The sequence below is a fragment of the Microtus oregoni genome, unplaced genomic scaffold (assembly GCF_018167655.1).
Source record: "Microtus oregoni isolate MIOR12 unplaced genomic scaffold, Mior012 000002F_ref0000024, whole genome shotgun sequence".
Taxonomy (NCBI): domain Eukaryota; kingdom Metazoa; phylum Chordata; class Mammalia; order Rodentia; family Cricetidae; genus Microtus; species Microtus oregoni.
The window spans coordinates 85,616,943-85,636,539 of NW_024543061.1; the positions used below are offsets into that span (position 1 = coordinate 85,616,943).

General features: G+C 43.8%; 1 protein-coding gene across 2 annotated transcripts in view; it reads left to right on the plus strand.

Moving 5' to 3' along the window:
• Positions 1–515: 515 nt before the first annotated feature.
• Sspn (sarcospan) overlaps positions 516–19,597 on the plus strand; it is a 47,576-nt gene continuing 28,494 nt past the window's right edge. For both annotated transcript variants that reach the window (XM_041642726.1, XM_041642733.1), the window contains exon 1: positions 516–767. In XM_041642726.1, coding sequence (XP_041498660.1) covers positions 570–767 — 198 coding nt within the window. In that variant the 5' untranslated portion in view covers positions 516–569. The remainder of the gene's footprint in view (positions 768–19,597) is intronic.

The window sequence follows — 19,597 nt, forward strand, 5'->3', positions numbered from 1 at the left end:
GTACGAATGAGGTCAGGGATTCAGCCTTTCCTGGTTTTCCCTTTACACTGTGGGTCCTGGAGATCACACTCAGGAATAAAAAGTACCTCAGTGAGAAAAAAAAATTTTACTTTTTTCTGTCCTCTTCCCTTTTTTTCTTTTCCATTTTCTTTATTTTTTCTTCCTCTGCTCCTTCCTTCCTTCCTCCTCCCTCCCTCCCTCCCTTGTTAGTTGAACTACAAATTTAGAAAATAGCATAATTTAACTTTTGGCAATGACTTCACAGCTGTTAGTGCAGCCGAGCCCATTTTTGTGTTCAATGAACTATTAATTAAACACAAGCGGCTTCAGCATTCATCACCCTTTCTTGCAAGTCCTGGAAACCAAAAAGCACAGCGGGCTGACTTTCCCATCACACAGACTCTAGGCGCCGGGTCCCCACGCGTTGGCAGTTGGCGACCCCCCTCGGGTCCCCCTCGGCCTCTGGTGGCCTGAGAGTGTTTTCCACTTTTGCTCAACCCCTTCGCTGTCGACCAGGCAGGCCCAGCCGCGGCCCAGGCGCAGCCACCGCAGCCACCACCGACCGGAACATGGGGCGCAAGGCGAGCCCCGGGGCGCAGGAGCGCGTGGACGAGGAGGCACGGACCTGCTGCGGCTGCCGCTTTCCGCTGCTGCTGGCGCTGCTGCAGCTGGCTCTGGGCATCGCGGTGACCGTGCTGGGCTTCCTCATGGCGAGCATCAGCCCCTCCCTGCTAGTCAGAGACACTCCGTTCTGGGCTGGGATCATTGTAAGCATCGAGTCTGTTCTGCCTAAGCGCCAGCGGGCATGCCAAGCCGCGTGGCGGAGTGGAGACTAACCCAGTTGCATGCGCTCCCCCACCCCAGCTGCACCCCTAACTGCTTGGAGAGTAACTGTGGGCACACTTGGTCTCCCCGCAGCGAGGCTGGACTCAGGGGATTCCGGTCTCCTCCTGCCTGAGGCTGCTTGCTCCTCCCAGGGCCCTGACTCTCAATCTGCTGAAGCAGGAGAGGCCCAGTGGGTCGTCTTGCACAGCCTCTAAGACAACTCTGAAGATCCACCCCGGGTGGCTCGGTCCTTGTCCCATTGCCCAGCCCCACGCCTGTCTGTCTAAGTAGCACAAAGTGAAGCTCAGCTTGGGAAAAGCAGGGTAGGAAAACCTGAACTTGGAGTCATGCTGGTTTTGTTAAACTTCAATGCCTTGTTCTCAGGCAGGGCCAGAGAACACCCGCCAGCACAGACCAGACCCACACAAGTGTCTGGCTATGGAAGAATGTGTTAGGGACTGTCTTAATTGGCATCCAGCACTACGAGTTAGTGTGGGAATTCTTTAAGGTAAAATAGGTTCTGCTCACTGAATACCTACTGTGTGCCTGCTCTGTGGGAGATCTACCCTGTGTTGTTCTATTCCTCCACTTTTAGGGAACAGTCCTCAAGCTAGAGAAGCCAGGCTGGCCCCGCCCAAGGTCATGAGCTCCGAAAGTATTCAGACAGCCAGGGTGGCATCTCTGTAGTCAGAGTCTGGCTTGCTATTTTAATACCATAGTATCTAAAGCCAGTGCTAAACTCTCTGACAGGTTGTTTCAGTTGATCGTGAAACAGTGAGGATTGTTACTCCTCTTTGGACAAGAGGAAGCCCAGCAAATGATACCCTCATGCCCAGAAGGTAAAACGGCCTCAGGAGAGACCATCAGGGACCCTTCTGCCTTCCAGCTCACACTGCCATTCCTGTTGCTGACCACACAAGGAAACCCCCAACATAGCTGTGTACGGTGCAGAACTCAGAGACACCTGATGCATATGCATGGGTGCAGATATTTTTAAATTAAGATTATTCGAGCTCACAGATCTTTGAAGAGGAATTTAAAACATTTAATTCGTGTCCCGAGAATTCCCTTGAAATTATCGTGATTGGAGTTTTCTAAGCCAAATGATTTTAAAAATAACTTCTCGCGTAGACATACTGGATATTTTAGTCGCCTCGATGGCTGTTAACAGACTCCGGGGTGTGGGGGGAAGATATCTGTCCTTGAAGGTTAGACAAATGGAAGGGTCAGGAACGAAACTGGTTTTGAGAACTGACTTTTATTTCATCTTCAAGACCAGTTCCAAAGAAATGGATGAGAAGGGGGACAAAGCCATGTTTTAATATTCAAGGCATGATACAGAAATCCTGAAACCTGGGGAATCCAAAGCTCCTGTGAGGTTTGCCGTTCCTAATGGCTTGCTGGGTGTGGCCCGGAGACCCTTCTACACAGCAAGGGACTCTTGTTTCTTCTCCATAGCCTAGGGTTCACTTGAAGCTCACCCACAGCTTGAGGCCCTGCTTGAGTTACCTTTCCACAGAGAATCTGGGTAGAGTAGTGTGTGCATCCAACACAGATGTCCCCATCCTACTGAGGAGCCTCTGAGATGCCAGGTGTGGGGCACATCTCGTCTCAGCAGGATGAGGGCTGTGGGCAGTGTGTCGCTGTCTCTTAGACACAGGGACCCTGTGCTTGCCTGACCACAGTCGGTGGTTGGTGTCAGGGCTTACTTCCAGGATGTCAGGAAGGGAGAGGCAGGAGGCAGATGGTGACGGGCAGGTGTGTAAACACCACACCTGGTGGGGAGTCCTGGCTCTAACATTATTTGCTGAATAACTGTGGGTAAGTTGGTTAATGTCTCTAGGCTTCAATTTTGGGGGCTTGGGGGCTTGTCTGTCTGTCTGTGTCCATGTATGCACACATATGTGTCTAGGAGGGCATGTACACACACACACACACACACACACACACACACACACACACACAAACACATATATGTCCAACCTGTGGAGGTCAGAGGGCAAGGCTGTGATGTATTCTTCAATCACACCTCACCCCACCCCTGTTTTTGAGGCAATGTCTCTCACTGACCCCCAGAATCTACCAACTTGGCTAGATTGGCTGGCCAAGGAGCCCCCCACCCTGATCTCCCCATCTCCGCTCTTGCCGTGATGAGGTCACAGACATCTGTAGCCACACCTAGCTCTTTACGTGGGCGCTGGGGCTCCGACTCAGGTCCACACGTTTGTGCATCAGGCACTTTACCCCAGCCGTCTCCCCAGCCCCGGTTTCTGTTTCTTTGTTCTAATATAGTAAGTCCTACCCCTTAGGGTCACCCTGAGGAGATCAATACACGGGAAGCAGCCCCTGGCACAGTGCCAGCCCATAGCTAACAGGATGACTGTCCCACCATGCTTTAGGTTTGGGGAACAGACCCTGATGGTGACGCTCATCAAGGTCCATCTCCCTGGTGTAAAAGTTGCGCTGTGCTGAGAGGCTCGGTACCAAACTCCTGGTCGAACAGAGCCACACCCACTTCCGGAATGCAGGCGGAGACTCCCACATGGTCCACAGCTGTGGGTGCTTCAGATTTTTTGTTTATCCAGGCAGTCTCTTGGCATAAGGATTGGCTTCGGTTTTAGGACTTTGCTGTCCTGTTAAGGTCCTGTTGAGGTCTGGGTGATGGCATTTCCTTGGTACAGCTCGGATATCTGGGTGAACCCACACAGGGGGCTTCTCTTTGGTCAGGGCCTGTGTGACTTGCTTGGTGACCTTGTACTAAAGGGGCCCTGGGTGATTTATGCTCGGCAATTTCAGGCATGTGAGGTGGTGGGGGACCATTGTGACACTCCGTAAATGTGACTCCGCTCGCATTACCAAAGATTTCCGTATAGGCGAGGAAGACATTGACTGTGGCTGCGGTGGGGGCTGGGACACACCCCAGAGTCCTTTGTAGGTGGCAGAGGTTATAAACCACCCATGATAATGAGAAGAGAGGCGGTATCCCTGAGGACAAATGGAGTTGCGGGCAGAGCCCCCAGGAGAGAGATGGTGGTCCTCTGTGCCTGCGCACTCTTTTCCCATTTACTGTTTGAATCAGATTGCCGATCTAGGTTTTAATTTTATGTTTGGTCTTCAAGACAGGATCTCACATAGGGACTTGACTTAGCCAGCTTTGAACTCCTGATCTTTCTGCCCCCACGTTCCACACGCCCAAGCAATTTCAGTTCTCCTTAGGCCAGGGAAGGGATCCGGGACTGTGGGAATTGAGCGAGCACAGTTCTGATTGAGATGTCTTATGTGTTTAAACTTGGGTTTATTCTTCTCTGTTCAGTAGCATGTGTTAGGGGCATCTGCCTGCGTCTAAGATGGCATTCCCACAGCTGGGGGACATCTCCAACTGCTGATGGACTGGCCCCTCATCACATCTGACAGTAACGGATAGTGCCCATTAGAGATGTACCCCACACCCGCGTTTCCAGAGCCCATCTTTGCTTGGAGTCCCAAGGGGTGCTTTATTTCCTTTGGCGTCTTTGCCCTGAAGTCAATTTCAGCGCCTGTTCCCACATCTCACCTCCCCTGAGGACATTGTGATGTTCTTGTCTCTAGTACCCAGCTCGTCTCTACTCACCAAGTAGGTGAGGCAGATGAGAACTTTCTCTCATCATCCTGCCTCTGCCTCCTGAATGCTGGAATTGCAGGCGGGTGCAGCCGTGCACTGCCTCCTGCTATGTTCCTAAGCTGCTAGGCCTCTCCCTCCATCATGTCCACTGGAATCCAAACTCTGAGATACATGCCATATTAGCCCTGTCAGAATTTAAGGCAAAAGCTTAAAAGAAAGGGAATTGTGTTTCCTGTATTCAAGTCCGTCACGAATCCCACGGAATGAGTGTGGAATGAGAAGTCCTGCTGGGTATTTCACAAACGGTGCAGGAATAATGGTGCATGGCAGTGATCCCAGCACTCCAGAGGCTGAGGCAGGAGGATTGCAAGTTCCAGGCCAATCTAAACAGTAGAGTGATACCCTATCTCAAAACATAAGGGCGCGCGCGCGCACACACACACTTCCGATTTCTCTGGGGGATTAGAAATGCAGGTGCATTTGGATGCTTCAGATCGGCTTAGGACTTGACACAGTGGAAGAGGAACCCATGGATGGCTGCTTTTAAGAGAGAATTGCAAGCATGGGGGCTTGGTGAAAATTTACCGTGAAATTTGCAAGCAGATGGCAAGTCAGGCTGAGGGGTAGTTATTATTCACGATTCACAACTAGAGGAAGCTCGATGCATGGTGTAGCTAAGGAGCTCCACCATCACGAAGACCGGCCGGAAGGGCACAGGTTTGGTGCTGGCTTTCATCAAGTCAGGAAGCCAAGGGGACTGTCACTTTCCACACAGGAGTTCTGAGATTTGAAAAATTAAATCTGGAATACTATTTTTAGAAACACACTGTGTAATAATTTATTATTTTTCATACTAGGACTTTAATATGTGTTCCCAAACCTAGTACAACACCTCGGGTACCACTGGGTGACAGGTTTTATTATGTGACTGTCACAGGGTTGTTAGAACTCAGGAATAATGAGTACAGGGCTGATCCAACCAATCCCCACGGAGCATACATAACAGATGAATAGTAAGAAAATAACTTGATAGCCATGTGAAATTCTCACATCAAATATAAAAATTTTAATGAGTATATGAAAATAGGATGGAATATTTAAGAATTTCAGGGTAGAAGAGGAAGGTTAGGACAGAACAAAATCCACCAGAGATACATGGGCTGAAACTTTGCTGGTAGGCCATGATCTCGTGGTGTTATACAGAATAATAGAAATGGGTTAAATTAAGATGTAAGAGTTAGACAATAAGAAGCTAGAGCTAATGGGCCAAGCAGTGATTTAATTAATACAGTTTCTGTGTGATTATTTCAGTTCTGGGTGACCAGGACAAACAAGCGGCCTCCTCCAACTGTGGGGGTTGCTAAGGACCTAAAGATGCATCCTCCACCTAACGTGGAGATGCTGCCATTTCTGATATATTTTAAAAATCCTTCACTTCAGATATATTCCACTCAGAAGTTTACCCAGAGGGTAGTGTCTGGATACATCTTTGAGATGTTGACTTGAGTCACCTGAGTCTTTGATGTTTTTGTAAGAATAATTCTAGTACATAGATTTTTGGGGGTAACTGAAAGAAAAGGGAAGTAATATATGATTTAACCCCCTACCCACTAGGCTACAGTGTGTCCCCTCACACATAATCTATCACACTGAAATCTATTTCTCTCAAATCTGCTGTTATCCAAAGTTTCTGTCTGAACTTATATATTCCCATTTTAAAATAATAGAACTGGATATTGAATAGAAATTTTAGCCATAGCATTTAAGAGGACTCTAAAGTAAGAATAGTGTGTTGTTATTGCTGCCTGTGGCTCTGGGCTCCCAGAATGTATAGAACACTAACTCATGATTTCCAAGATGTTTTAAAGTGGTTTGAGGCTGGAGAGATGACATGTCTTGCTAATCATTCAGAGGACCAGAGTTTGGGTCTCAGCGCCCAGGTCAGATAGTTCACAACTGCCTGTCACTGCAGCTCCAGGGGATCTGATGACCTCTTGTGGCCTCCGCAGGTACCTGCATAGACATTTGCACATACACACTCACAAAATAATAAAGTAAATCTTAAAAAACAACTAAGTAGCAATAGCAACCACAGAGTAGATTAATTCACTTGGCTTATTTTGCTTTTCCATGGCTAGAATAAATGACCTCTGGGGCTGATGTGCTGGAGTTGACCACTGGTGGGGTTAAGACCCCCGCGAGGGAAGCAACCGGTAAATCTGTAATTTTCAGTCTCGCCACCCACAGATTTCTGAACACTGCTCACTTCTCACTTGCTGTGAGGAAATGTCTGGGCTCCCTTGCCCACCCCCACCGCTACAGTACCATCCTTTCCATTTCTGTTAAGATTGCTGTCTGATTGGCTGGCTTGTGTTGCTGTGCTCCGAGATAAGACAGCAGCATTAAAAGGATGTGTGCAGGCCATACCAGACTCTAGCCTGCAAATCTTGATGCAACTCCAGGGCAAGATTAAAACTTAGTCACTGGACTAGAACTAGGTAGATGGCATCCATTTGGGAGGCCTAGACCTAAATGCCAGTCTAAAATGCCAGCCACAAAAACCAGTGAGAATGTGGAGCTGGATGGGGTTAGTAGGGGTCTCAGGATGACATAGGCTTTGTCATGGCATGAGTGTGGATGTCAGAGGACAGCTTGGAGGAGTTCTTTTCTCCCACCATGTGAACCCTACACACCAAATTTAGGGTTAGTTGTAGCAAGCTTACCTTTTGAACCATCTTGTTGGGTGTGCTTTTTGTTTTTGAGACAGAGTTTCGTATATCCCGGGTTGACCTTGAACTTCTGATATAATTGCTTCTCCCTCCCTAATTCAGGAATTATAGGTGTAGAAGGAGCTGTGGGTTGCTTCCCGCTGCCCAGCTCCCAGCCACCTGGCTAGCTTATGTCCTGAAATAACAACACACAAACTGTATTCATTTAAATACTGCCTGGCCCATTATATCTAGCCTCTTCTTGGCTAACTCTCATATCTTGCTTAACCCATATTTAGTAATTTGTATAGCACCACGAGGTGGTGTCTTACTGGGAAAAATTCAGCATGTCTGACCTAGTGGCAGGATCCATGGCGTCTGGCCCAGAGAGGAGAGGCATGGCGATTGCCTTACTTCCCTCTTCCTCCCAGCATTCTGTTCTGTCTACTCCACCCACCTAAGGGCTGGCCTATCAAATGGCCAAAGCAGTTTCTTTATTAACCAATGAAATCAACACAAAACAGAAGACCCTCCCACATCATTTCACCACAGCCATTTGTGGCTAGACACTTTCTCTTTTTGCCAGGAACTAGTTGGAAAGCTTTTGTAAGTGGGCCCCTATTTTACAGTTAGCAGCTCTCCTCAGTAGGTGTCCCATGACTCTGGGATCTGTGACATCTTGTATTCTTCAAGGCAATCCAGACTTCAATGTCACCTCTTCACACAATGGCCTCTCTAGGCTTTCATTCAGGGCCATCCCTAGTACATGTCTGGCCTCAGTGGTATTCATTTGGTGAAGAGGCAATTTCCTTAACCCATTTCTTCTATCCTTAATTGATATTCACAACCCCATGACCGAAGCTGCCAACTTCTGCTGTTTGCTGGGGCTGGAACATGGCCCTCTTGTTCAATTGCATCTTCACCAGCTTTCTGTTTTCCACCTTTATTGCCAAAGCTCGGCTGCTCTTGAACTTGTTTGATGCATTTTTCTAATTATTCTTTATCAATAAAAACTTGGGATCAGATATTGGGGTAAGAACCTGTTTGATCAGAGAAGCAACAGAGAAGCAATCAATGACCTCCTATCTCTTTTGTTCCTCCATCCAAAAGGATCAAGAGCTCTCAGCCTACTAATTCTTGTCTGTCTGTCCTCAGTCCTCCAAAACCTCTATGATTAATTTTGGTCAACGAGTAGCTAGTTCTGACCTCTGATTTAAAACAACCTCTAATGTCAGTCTTGGGAGTATCATAATGCAATCAAAATATTATACAACATTTCCCCCTTTTGTCTAAATAAAAAAGGAAGGTTTTAACTCTGAAACAAAAGAACCATATATAATAAGAAAAATTATCAGGTAAGAATTACACTTGTAATGTCCAGTCCATTTGGATTTGGCGAACTCAGAGAAAGTACTACATTATCTAGCCTATCTTAGTGAATTCCAAGTTTTGTAGGTAATTCACTTTCCCTCCTAACTTGTATTCCCCACCCCAGGCTATCCTTTTATGTATCTCAACCTTATACACTTTATACCTCTCTCATGAGGATTTTTCTGAATTTGGTAGCAAGAAAAACTAACTATAATTATCTAGTCTTCAACTTCATCAGAGGCATAAGAAGGATATAAGATTATCTGAGTAAATAGAAAGTACAGAGCAAACAATTTCCAAAAATATAGAAATTACGAAAGCAGCTGGCTGCCTGGATGGCCACTCAAGGTTCTCTATAAGGTTAGGACATCTATCTTTAGCCTACAGGCCTAGTCTGACAGACTTTTCTGTGAAGCAGAAATTTTAAAGGCCTGTCCTACCTTGTCTTGGCAAAGTTTGGCAGTCAGCTTTTTGTGTGTGGGTCTAGCCTGTCCTATTTGGACAGTATACTGTCAGCTGTCAAGGCAAGGACAAATTTGGCCACAAAGAAAGCAAACTCCATATGGAGTTTCTTCAATGCCCATAATCTTCCCTAAGGTAGATTGGTACTGGCAGGAGAAGGCGTATTTCACTGTCATGAAAAGCCTTATGTTATTAAGACATCTTAAATGACATATTCAATAGATTTCTGAAGTGTTTGGTGATTACCTGCCTATCTAAAATATATCTGTTTGATTTTGAAAATATACATAACCTGACTACAATTTTGATTGTTATAGGTGACTAACTACTAACCTGCATAATCCTAAATAGATTGTAGTAATAACTTTCAAGGACTAAAAATTTATATTACACTGTTAAATGAACTACAAAGACATAATACCTTAAAAAGAGTGTGTGCATATATATAAAATAACAAAAATAAACTTAAATCTGTGTCAATATATAAAAACCTATACCAATATAAAATATTTAAGATTAATAGTTGCTTTTTTAAGTTTAAAAGTGGATTCAGAAATCTACCCCTTTATCCTATTATTTATATATCCCCCATTTTTCCTTTAAGTATGAGATACCTGAATCTAATCTCTTTTGTTCAGCATTTTCCTGACCATGATCAATCATAACTTGTAACCAATTCCCTAAACAATGACAAAGATCGATAACTCATTGAATGACCCTAACCACCCCTTCACCTCTTGGGAATGTGTGCTTTGTGTTCTTTGGGTTGCCTCCTGTTGCTTGGGGATGATGGAATCTCTAGAGCACCCTGAGAAAATTGAGATAATGGTCAGGTCCTGGGAGAGCTGGCTGACTCATTTCTTCTCCACTTTCTGTGTGATAGGAAAGTGTAGGACTTATTTGAAGTCCTGGCTTGAGTAGTCTACAAGACTGGACTATCTTAGCTAACTGACATGAAATTTTCCTGAGCAGTTTTTACTCCAAAACTTTTATTTGGGTGGTGTTTGTCATCTTAGTGGCATTACCACAATCCAGGTGGAATTATCATTGTGGGGCCCCATCTTCCTTTTGGAGACTTCAAAGGTTCTTGTTAGAAATGGCCATGGTTCACTGCAGAACATTTAAACATTTTAAATATCATATGCAGTAGATCTTGGAGAGGGTAAAGGACCACAATTTGTTAAAGTATATCTGGGTACACAAAGTTAATTGCTAGTTACCCGATAGAGACATAAGCCCAAAATAATGTACAGGAAGCTAGATGAAACCTTTTTCTAAAGGTAGTACTCTATATGACCATTAATATCACAGCAGAAAGTTTATCTTATAAATTTTGAGATATTTATACCTTAAGACAAGTTTTGAAGGGTCAAAATAAAACTGAAAGCTTATGAGACTAGTAGCAATGAAATAGTCCCTTAATTTTGGTTTTTCTTCTATCCCATATCAGGTGGCTCTTCTGACATGAGACAGAGATTTTGGATTTTCCTTTAACACACATTCTTGGGTTTAGAGAAGGAGTGAGCCACACTCCAACTCCAAAGCCAGATTTAGTTTTTAATTGAACTGGGACTATAAAAAAGACCATTTGTGTTAAATATCTGTAGAGAACAGCAGAAATAAACATTTAAAGATTTATGAAATTTTATCCTGTTGGAAATGTGCTATGTCATTACACCAATTTACTCTTTTTCTTGGGATATTTTCTCTGGATAATTCACCCTTTTTCTTCAGATGTCTCATGTGTCCAGTGGTCTTCAGATTCCTTAGTTGGATGCCTTCATTCTGCAGGAAAGACAAAAATAAAACCCTGCCTCAACCCTAATTTTGGGGAGTCTCCATTTTGGCAGGTTATATCTGATCAAATGAAAGGCATTTGTTAGTCTTATAAGTCAGTTTAGATTGAATCGTCATGTTGTTTGATGAAGTATCTCCTCTTTTAATCAAGAGGTCTCTCTTGTTCGAGTCTAATCTTTATCAATTTTGATGGTATCCATAGCTTTTCTTCTTCCATGGAAACAAAAATCCTCTTCCCCAAGGTAACACATATTCTGCTTTCCATTCTGAGGTCAACACATCTTTAAAGAATACAACTGATTTAATTCAGCATTTTTTCCTACTATCCAGTGTCTCTCCACAGCTTTTCTTCCTTTCTCATTAGCAGTTAGAAATTTTAAAGTTAATAAAGCATTGTGCAGTTTATTTCTTGGGGATCTTTATCATCCTTTTTTGTTTATTAAGCATATCTTTTAGCATGTGATTAGATCTTTTTATAACTGTTTGCCCTGTAGGGTTGTGTGGTATACATGTAATATGCTTTATATTATAATAAGCAAAAAATTGTTTCATTTTACAGGAGACATATGCTGGAGCATTGTCAGTCTTAGTTTGTACAGGTATCACCAGGATGGTCATAGCTTCTAACAATGTGTAATTACAGAATCAGCCTTTTCAGAACTCAAAGCAATAACCTATTTTAATCCTAAATATGTATCTGTGGTATGGTGTACATATTTTAATTTTCCAAACTCACAAAATGAAACACATTCATTTGCCAAATTTCATTTCTTTGAATTCCTTTTGCAGTACTCCTGCAGGTTGGTTATACAAAGAACAAGTAGGGCATTTCCTTTTAATTTCCTGGCTTGTTGACAAATGATAGAAAAATCTATCTTCAAACCTTTGCTACTAACATGTTGTTTCCTATGAAATCCTGAATCTTCTACCCATAGATGATCAATTTCATCATTACCTTGTGCTAGAGGGCCTGGTACACCCATATGGGATCTGTTACATGTGACATGCAAGGATGATTTCTATTTCTGAGTATTTCTTCTAATTGAATAAATAACAAAGTTAATTCTGAATTATTTGGAATAAGTTCAGCTGTTTCAACACGTAAAACGACTCTTTCTGCATATTGAGAATCAGTAACTATATGAAGTGATTCTGGAAAATCTGATAATACCATGAGAATAGCATATAATTTTGACCTTTGAACAGAATAATAAGCGCTTTAAGCTACCTTGCTTAAATTTCTTGACTTATAACCTGCTTTTCCTGATTTATTTGCATTCTTATAGAATGTAGCTACTCCACAAATTGGTGTTCTCCGTACAATGTGAGGGAGGTTCCAATTAGTTCTCTTTATAAACTGAAGTCTTTTGCTTTGGGGATATTTGTCGCTAATATCTCCAAAAAATGACTTCAAGCTCTTTGCCAATTTTCATTTCCTGTCTATGATGAGGAAATTTCAACATTAATCAAAAGTATGACAATTTCTGCTGGTTTTAGTTGTACTAATTGTTGAAGTTTAGAAATTTTTATACATAGGTCTCTAATTTTTTTTTTTTGAGGCAGGGTTTCTCTGTAGCTTTGGTGCCTGTCCTGGAACTAGCTCTTGTGGACCAAGTTGGTCTCAGACTCACAGAGATCCACCTGCCTCTGCCTCCTGAGTACTGGGATTAGAGGCGTGTGCTACCACTACCTGGCTGGTATTTAATTTTTTACTCTGTATGATAAAAAATCCATTCTAAGATATTATCTTCTCTCTGCATAAGAATTCCCACAGGTGACTGCACAGAAGGTACAATGTCCAACACACAGTCAAGCTCTGGAGTGAAATATTCCACATGTGTCCTGTAATTTCATTTATGCCAGAGCCTATTCTTTCTCAGCCTCAGCTGATAATTTTCTTATACTATCAAGTCATTAGCTCCTTGTAATGTTTGAAATAAATTGCTTAGTTCTTGAATTGTCAATTCAATTGTGGGCCATAGTCAGTTAATATCTCTCAGCAATTTTTTAAAATAATTAAGAATTTATAATTGATCTCTCCTGATTTGTACTTTTTTGGTCAATTTTTTTTTGTAAACCTGTCTTATATCCTAGGTAATTAATATAATCTTCTCTCTGTATTATTTTCAGGAACAATTTATAATCCCCAACAAGGCAAAATTTACTTCTTCAGACATTTTATCTAAGGTGTCTGCATCAGAATCAGCTAGTAAGCGACATATAATGGTAAATTATAGATTTATAAATGATTTCCAATGGCTGTTGTACAAAATATTGACATAAGGTAGGACTATTTAACATCCATCATGGAAGAATTTCCCACTGATAACTTTTAACAGACTGGGAATTATCATACATAGGCACTGTGAAGGCAAATTTTTCTCCATCCTGTTCTCCAAAAGGTATATTTAAAAAGCAGTCTTTTAAGTCCATCACTATAATAGATTATCCTTTAGTTAATAGATAAGGCAAGGGAACTGCAGTAAAGAGCCATTGGCTGAATCCCCTTATTAATAGCTCGTGAATCTGTTGCCATTCTTCATATCTCGTTTTAATGACAAAAATATGAGAATTCCAAGGACTGGTTGATTCTTCACTACTCTGACTATTTGGCTGCTCCTGTACCAGCTGTTCTGAAGCCTGCAATCTTTCTGATGTCAAAGGCCTGAGATGGACGTAGGTTAGGCTCTTTCCCAGTAAGCCACAGCCTCATGGTGCTACACAGATTCAATGGAAATGGGTTAATCAAGATGTGAGAGTTAGTCAATATGAAGCTAGAAATAATGGGCTAGTCAGTGTTTAAATGAATACAATTTGTGTGTTGTTATTTTGGGTGTAAAGCTAGCCATGCAGGAGCCGGGTGGGATGAAAAGCAGGCCTGCTGGCCTCATCACTACAGTGTTAGGCATATATGGCTTTAATTTTCCTTTCTGTCCTTCTGGGCTTATACACAAAACCAATCTTGTGCTTTGTTTTACCTGAGAGAACGTTGTAATCTCTATAAGCTTAAAATTTACTTCCTGAAGAGGCCAACTTGGAAGCCAAGATTTTAATGCAATTATTATTACATCTACCCCTGTGTCTACCAAACCCTCAATTTTTTGTGTGTTTAATTTTGGTGCTTGGCTGTTTATAGAAGTTTGCCCAAATATTTGTTTTATGGTTTCTCCTCAAAATTCATTTTATCTTCTGAAGGTTTTCTGTCATTAGAGCAGTTTGCTTTTTCACAACAGGCATGAATTCTTTTAATTCCCCTGAGGAGGAGTTTCTCCAGTAATCACAGGGAATGATTGAACCAAATTTGACACAAGGGCCTGTGAGAGGCCCCCAAGGTGTTTCCTGATGACAAAGGGTTACCCTGCCTGTCACATGTTGACCTGGATTCATTTGTCCAATGTCAGCCTTTGCCACAATCCTGTTTATTCCAGGAGACTGGGGCCTTCTATTGGGATTACCTCTATGATGACAGAAGTTACAAAATAATCCCACACTAGTTCAGAATTAAGTATAACAAAGGGTTATTTATTAAGGGGAGACTCACAGATCACTATCCTACCTCTACAAAAAAATATTGTTCCCAGGAATGCCTTGCCTACAATCCCTTTTCAGATGACCTAGTTTACCACATTAAAACATTTGACGTTTTTGATTTAAAATTAAAATTTTACTTAAAATTTTTTGAGATCATTTCTCCTACCCAGGTATCATTATGAGCATGAGATCCAAAGTGCTAATCCTGCTGCTAAAGACCTAATTACCTTGTTGCATTCTGAACTAGCATTTTCAAATGCCAAATATTCAGTTAATAATTGTCTAACTTCTGGATCTGATAATGTTCTATTTATAGCTGTGGTCAGTCTTTGTGAGGAATCAGGAAGGTTCTTTTGGGCCTTGTATAATCTTAGTAAATTGCTCAGTCCTCTTTCCCGATTCTTCAGTCCTATCCCATGCATTGAAAGCTGCTGTACGGCACTGAGCAAAGGTGTGGTCATCAAATTTAATCTGCCTCTGTAAGTCAGCATGTTGACCCTCACCAAGAATTTGACCTTGGAGAATCTCATAACCTCTAACTGTGCCTTGTTCTTCTATGGCGCTAGCTTCCACCACCCTTTCCCACTGTAACTGAGTACCAGGTTCTGTTGTGTGATGTTTTGCTCCTTTGGCTTTTGGGGGCCTGCCACCCAGTTCCCAAATAAATCACACATGGAGGTTTATTCTTAGTTATGAATGTCTGGCCTCAGTTTGACTTGTTTCTTGCCAGCTTTTCTTATCTTGAAGTGTCCCAACTACCTTTTGCCTCTGGACCTTTATCTTTGTCTATTTTTGAATGCCTTTCTTTCCTTCTTACTTCCTAGCTGGCTGCGTGACTGCTCCCTGATGTCACCCTCTCCTTGTTCTCTCGTTTGCTTCTCATTCCCTTTGTCTCAGATTTCTCCTCCTATTTATTCTCTCCCTCTCTGCCAGCCCTGCCTGTCCTTGCTTCTGTCTCACTATTGGCTGTTCATCTCTTTATTAGGACCACCAGGTGTTTTAGACAGGCACAGGAACACAGCTTCACAGAGTTAAACAAATGCATCATAAACAAAAGTCACACACCTGAAAATAATATTCCCCAACGAGATTCCAATACTGCTGTAACTAAATCTTTCCAGTCTTGTGGAATAATTTTGAGTGGCCCGTGAAGTTAACATCTGTTTCACAGAAGGTGAATGCGTACCATATGAAACTATTGCTTTCTAAAATCCTTTCAAATCTAACATGTCTACAGGACCCCAGCTACCTTCTGCATAGCCTCAGGAACACCTAGCATCTGGTGGTCATTCTTGAATGGTAATGGGATAAGTTAAGGTTGGTTTTCTAGTGGCCTTGGATGCTCCCCTTCAGTTTCATAATGCAGGGGTGCAGTAGCTTCTGCTCTAAACTCATCTGTCCATATGTGAATACTTTTCTTAGTTTCATTAATATGTCTTTCTAAGGATTGTATCTTATCAGTTAATTTTTTTTTTAATATTTGGCACTGATATCCAACAGCATTTTAGGGATAACACATGAATTACCAAACTGATAGTGATTATAGCTGACATAACGTCAATCTCACCTACACTGATTATCCCCTCACTTACCTGTCCCATTCCAAACCATCCATTGCGGAACACACAGAGGCCTAACTCCCTGCATCCTAACATTGCTTCCCATTTTTAACATGGGGGAAAACTTTTTAAAAAATGATTCCCCTCCTTAAGAATTCCCTGACAATCACAGTGGAGTGAGATGTTCACTGTTGCTGCATAGCACAGGTGGGCAGAGACCACAGGTGGTAAGATGCATAGCACAGGTGGGCAGAGACCACAGTTGGTAAGATGCATAGCACAGGTGGGCAGAGACCACAGGTGATACAGCGGCATAGCACAGGTGGGCAGAGACCACAGGTGATACAGCGGCATAGCACAGGTGGGCAGAGACCACAGCTGGTAAGATGCATAGCGCAGGTGGGCAGAGACCACAGCTGGTACAGCTGCATAGCACAGGTGGGCAGAGACCACAGCTGGTACAGCTGCATAGCACAGGTGGGCAAAGACCAGAGCTGGTAAGATGCATAGCACAGGTGGGCAGAGACCACAGCAGTTGAACACAGCAGTTGCAGCTGCTTGTGTATAGCTGGGAGCTGAGAGTGTGTGGCCGTCACAGCAACAATAGAAGCTTGAAAGGTTATGAAGGTGGCTGATGTGGGGTGACAGTGGCATGAGGAGGGGGTTCAGGGAAAGCCCACAACTTGTGAGGAGAGGGAACCAGCTGCCTGAAAAGTAGACACGGGAATGTGCAGAAGAAGCACCTGTGGTGGGAAGTGAAGGCACAGGCTGCCTGAAGGCAGAGCTAGCTGGCCAGTGGTGGGCAGGAGGCTAACTCAGGAGGCCTTTGGAGCTCAGTGCGTGTGGAATTGGGTCTGTGGAGTTTGTGGCCAAAAATGGGTGGCAACTGGAGGCTGTTGTATAGAGAGGCTACAACAGGAAAATCCCAGACTCCTTCAGAGGGCCTGGGGTGAGGGAAGAAAAGCAAGCTGCCAGTAGCTCCAGCAGTGGCCCCAGCAGCTGTGAAGCCAGGGAGAGAGGCCAACTCAAGATTTTGTGCCCCGAGTTGGATGCCAAATGATGTATTTATTGAATTATTCTTTATCAATAAAAATTTGGAAGTCAGATATCAGGGTAAGAAACGGAATGATCAGGGAAGCAGCAGAAAAGCAAGCAATGATCTATCTCTTCCGTTTCTCCATCCCAAAGGACCAAGGCGCTCTCTAAACCCTACCTACTATGCTCTATGTCTATCTGTCCTCAGTTCTCCAAAACTGCTATGGTTAGTTTTGGTCAGCTAGTAGCTAGCTCCACCTTTATAGTCTGTCTTGGGAGTGTCATATTGTGACCAAAATATCACACAACACTCACTCTGTAGACCAGCCTGGCCTCAAACTCAGAGATCCTCCTGCCTCTGCTTTCCCAGTGCTTGGATTAAAGGCATGCACCACCACACCTGGCTCTAAGCTTTTGTTTAGTTCCTTTTCATTATAAATCTTTATTAGAATTACCACCCAAAGCCACACAACAGAGTCTCTGCTAGGCTGTTTTGAGATTTCCTCTGTCAATGGAATTAATCCAAAATTCTTCACTTTAGCCTTCGGCAATCTTCAGACAAGGGCCAAAGGCAGGCACTTTTGTTGCCAAAACATCATAAGAATGCTCTCTAGGCAATGTGCTAGAGTTCTTCTCCTCTGAGACCTTTTAAGGTAGCCCTCCCAGTTCATCAGACCACACCCAGCACCACTAGTTTCTACTAGGGTGCCCATTACACGGCACCTAATGCTTTAACTGCTTCTCTAACCCACAGTCCCAAGGTCCGCATTCCTCCAAACAAAAGCGTGGTTGGCCAATCACAGCAACACCCCAATCCCTGGTACCAACTTCTTAGTTTGGGTTTTCATTGCTGTGAAGAGGCGCCATGACCATGGTAACTCCTCTAAAGAAAACCTTTAACTGGGGTGGCTAACTTACAGTTCAGGGGTTCAGTCCATTATCATCATGGCAGGGAGCATGGTGGCGTGCAGGCAGATGTGGTGCTGGAGCTGAGAGTCCTTACATTTTGACTCAGAGGCAACAGGAAGTCGACTGACTGTCACACTGAGAGAAGCTTGAGCAAGAGACCCCAAAGTCTGCTCCCACAGTGACACACTTCCTCCAGTAAGGCCGAACCTCCTAATAATGCCACTCCCTTTGGGGGCCATTTTCTTTCAAACACCACAATGTGCATACATGTATAAATACAGGACGTCTATTGGTGCTGTCCTTGTTTGAGTCTTGTTGAATTGTCACGGGTGACAATCCTTGCAACTTCCAGGAGACGCAGTATATTACAGCAGATTTCCTCTGCCTCTGACAGTTCTTCCACAATGTTTCTGAGCCTTGGGGTGTTGTAGATGTTTCTACTGGGTCTGAGCACCCCAGGGTCACTTGTTCTCTGCGTCTTGATGAGTTGTGGTTTTCTGCACTGGTCTGTGTTGCACGGAGAAGCTTTGGTGAGAGGTAGGATACGTACTTAGAGTGAAGAATGTCACTGGTTGCATTAGCTCTTGCAAGCACGTGTGTGGGGATGGGGGCTTCGGTCAAGTCCTGCCTCCCTTCTCGGCTCCAGGGAGTATCTTGTTGTTAAAATGCCACTAACTGATATCTTGACTTCTGAGGTCAGTGTGCTTAGCTGAGTGGTGTGGCGGGAAGATGCTCACAGTGTGATCAACTTCAGGAGCCTGCTCTCCTGCAAGGGAGATTGATCTATATTTGTTGTCATGGTTGGTGTTAATTATCAAATTAGCAGGCTCTGGGATCGCCCTGGAGATGGGCTTCTGTATCTGCTTGCGTGGGGGATTATCTTGCTTGCCTTAATTGAGAGGGAGGAAGGTCCCCCTGTGGTGGGCACCATTCCCACCCAGACTGTAGGACTTGGAGAAAGCATTTGTCTGTCTCTACTTCTTGGCTGCAGGTGCCATGCAGCCTGTCCTTGCTAGCCACTGTTGCTGTGACTTCTCTGTCATCACAGACTGCAATCTGGGACTGCAGGCCAAAATAAACCCTCTCTCGTAAATTGCTGTGGTTGGGCTATTTTATCACAGGAAAGGAAAATAAACTAATCCTTGGTGTTCTAGAACTCTTAGAAGCCACCACTCTGCTTCTCTTTCTACCTTGCAGTCATTGTTTATAGTTTTTGATGTTAGTAATGGAATGTGCATTAGTATTTTGTTTATAGAATGCATCACAGATCTCCAAGTGTGTCTCCACGCTGGCCCTCCTCACAGCATAGCCTCTCACCCAGGGGTTCCTCTGGGGTGGTGGCCCATTTATGGGTTCAAGGACAGACACCTTGTGGGATTCTGTTTGTCAGTCAAGAAATGTAGTAATAGGAGCGGCGGGGCTGCTTCCCAAAACCTGGCTAGCTTTATACCAGAAATAATTATACGGAAACTGTATTCTTTTAAACACTGCCTGGCCCTTTAGCTCTAGCCCTTACTGGCTAATTCTGATATCCCAATCAACCCATTTCCAATCATCTGTGTATGGCACCCCAAGGTGCGCTTACCAGGAAGATTCTAGCCTATGTCCATCCTGGGTCGGAGCTTCATCCCGGGAGCGGGGCATGGTGTCTCTCTCAGGCGTCTGCTCCCGAGAGGAGAGCTGTCGAGTCTGAGCTCACTTCCTCTTCCTCCCAGCGTTCTGTTCTGTTTACTCCTCCCACCTATCCTCTAACCAATAAAATGGGCCAAGGCAGTTCCTTTATTAGCCAATGACCTTCC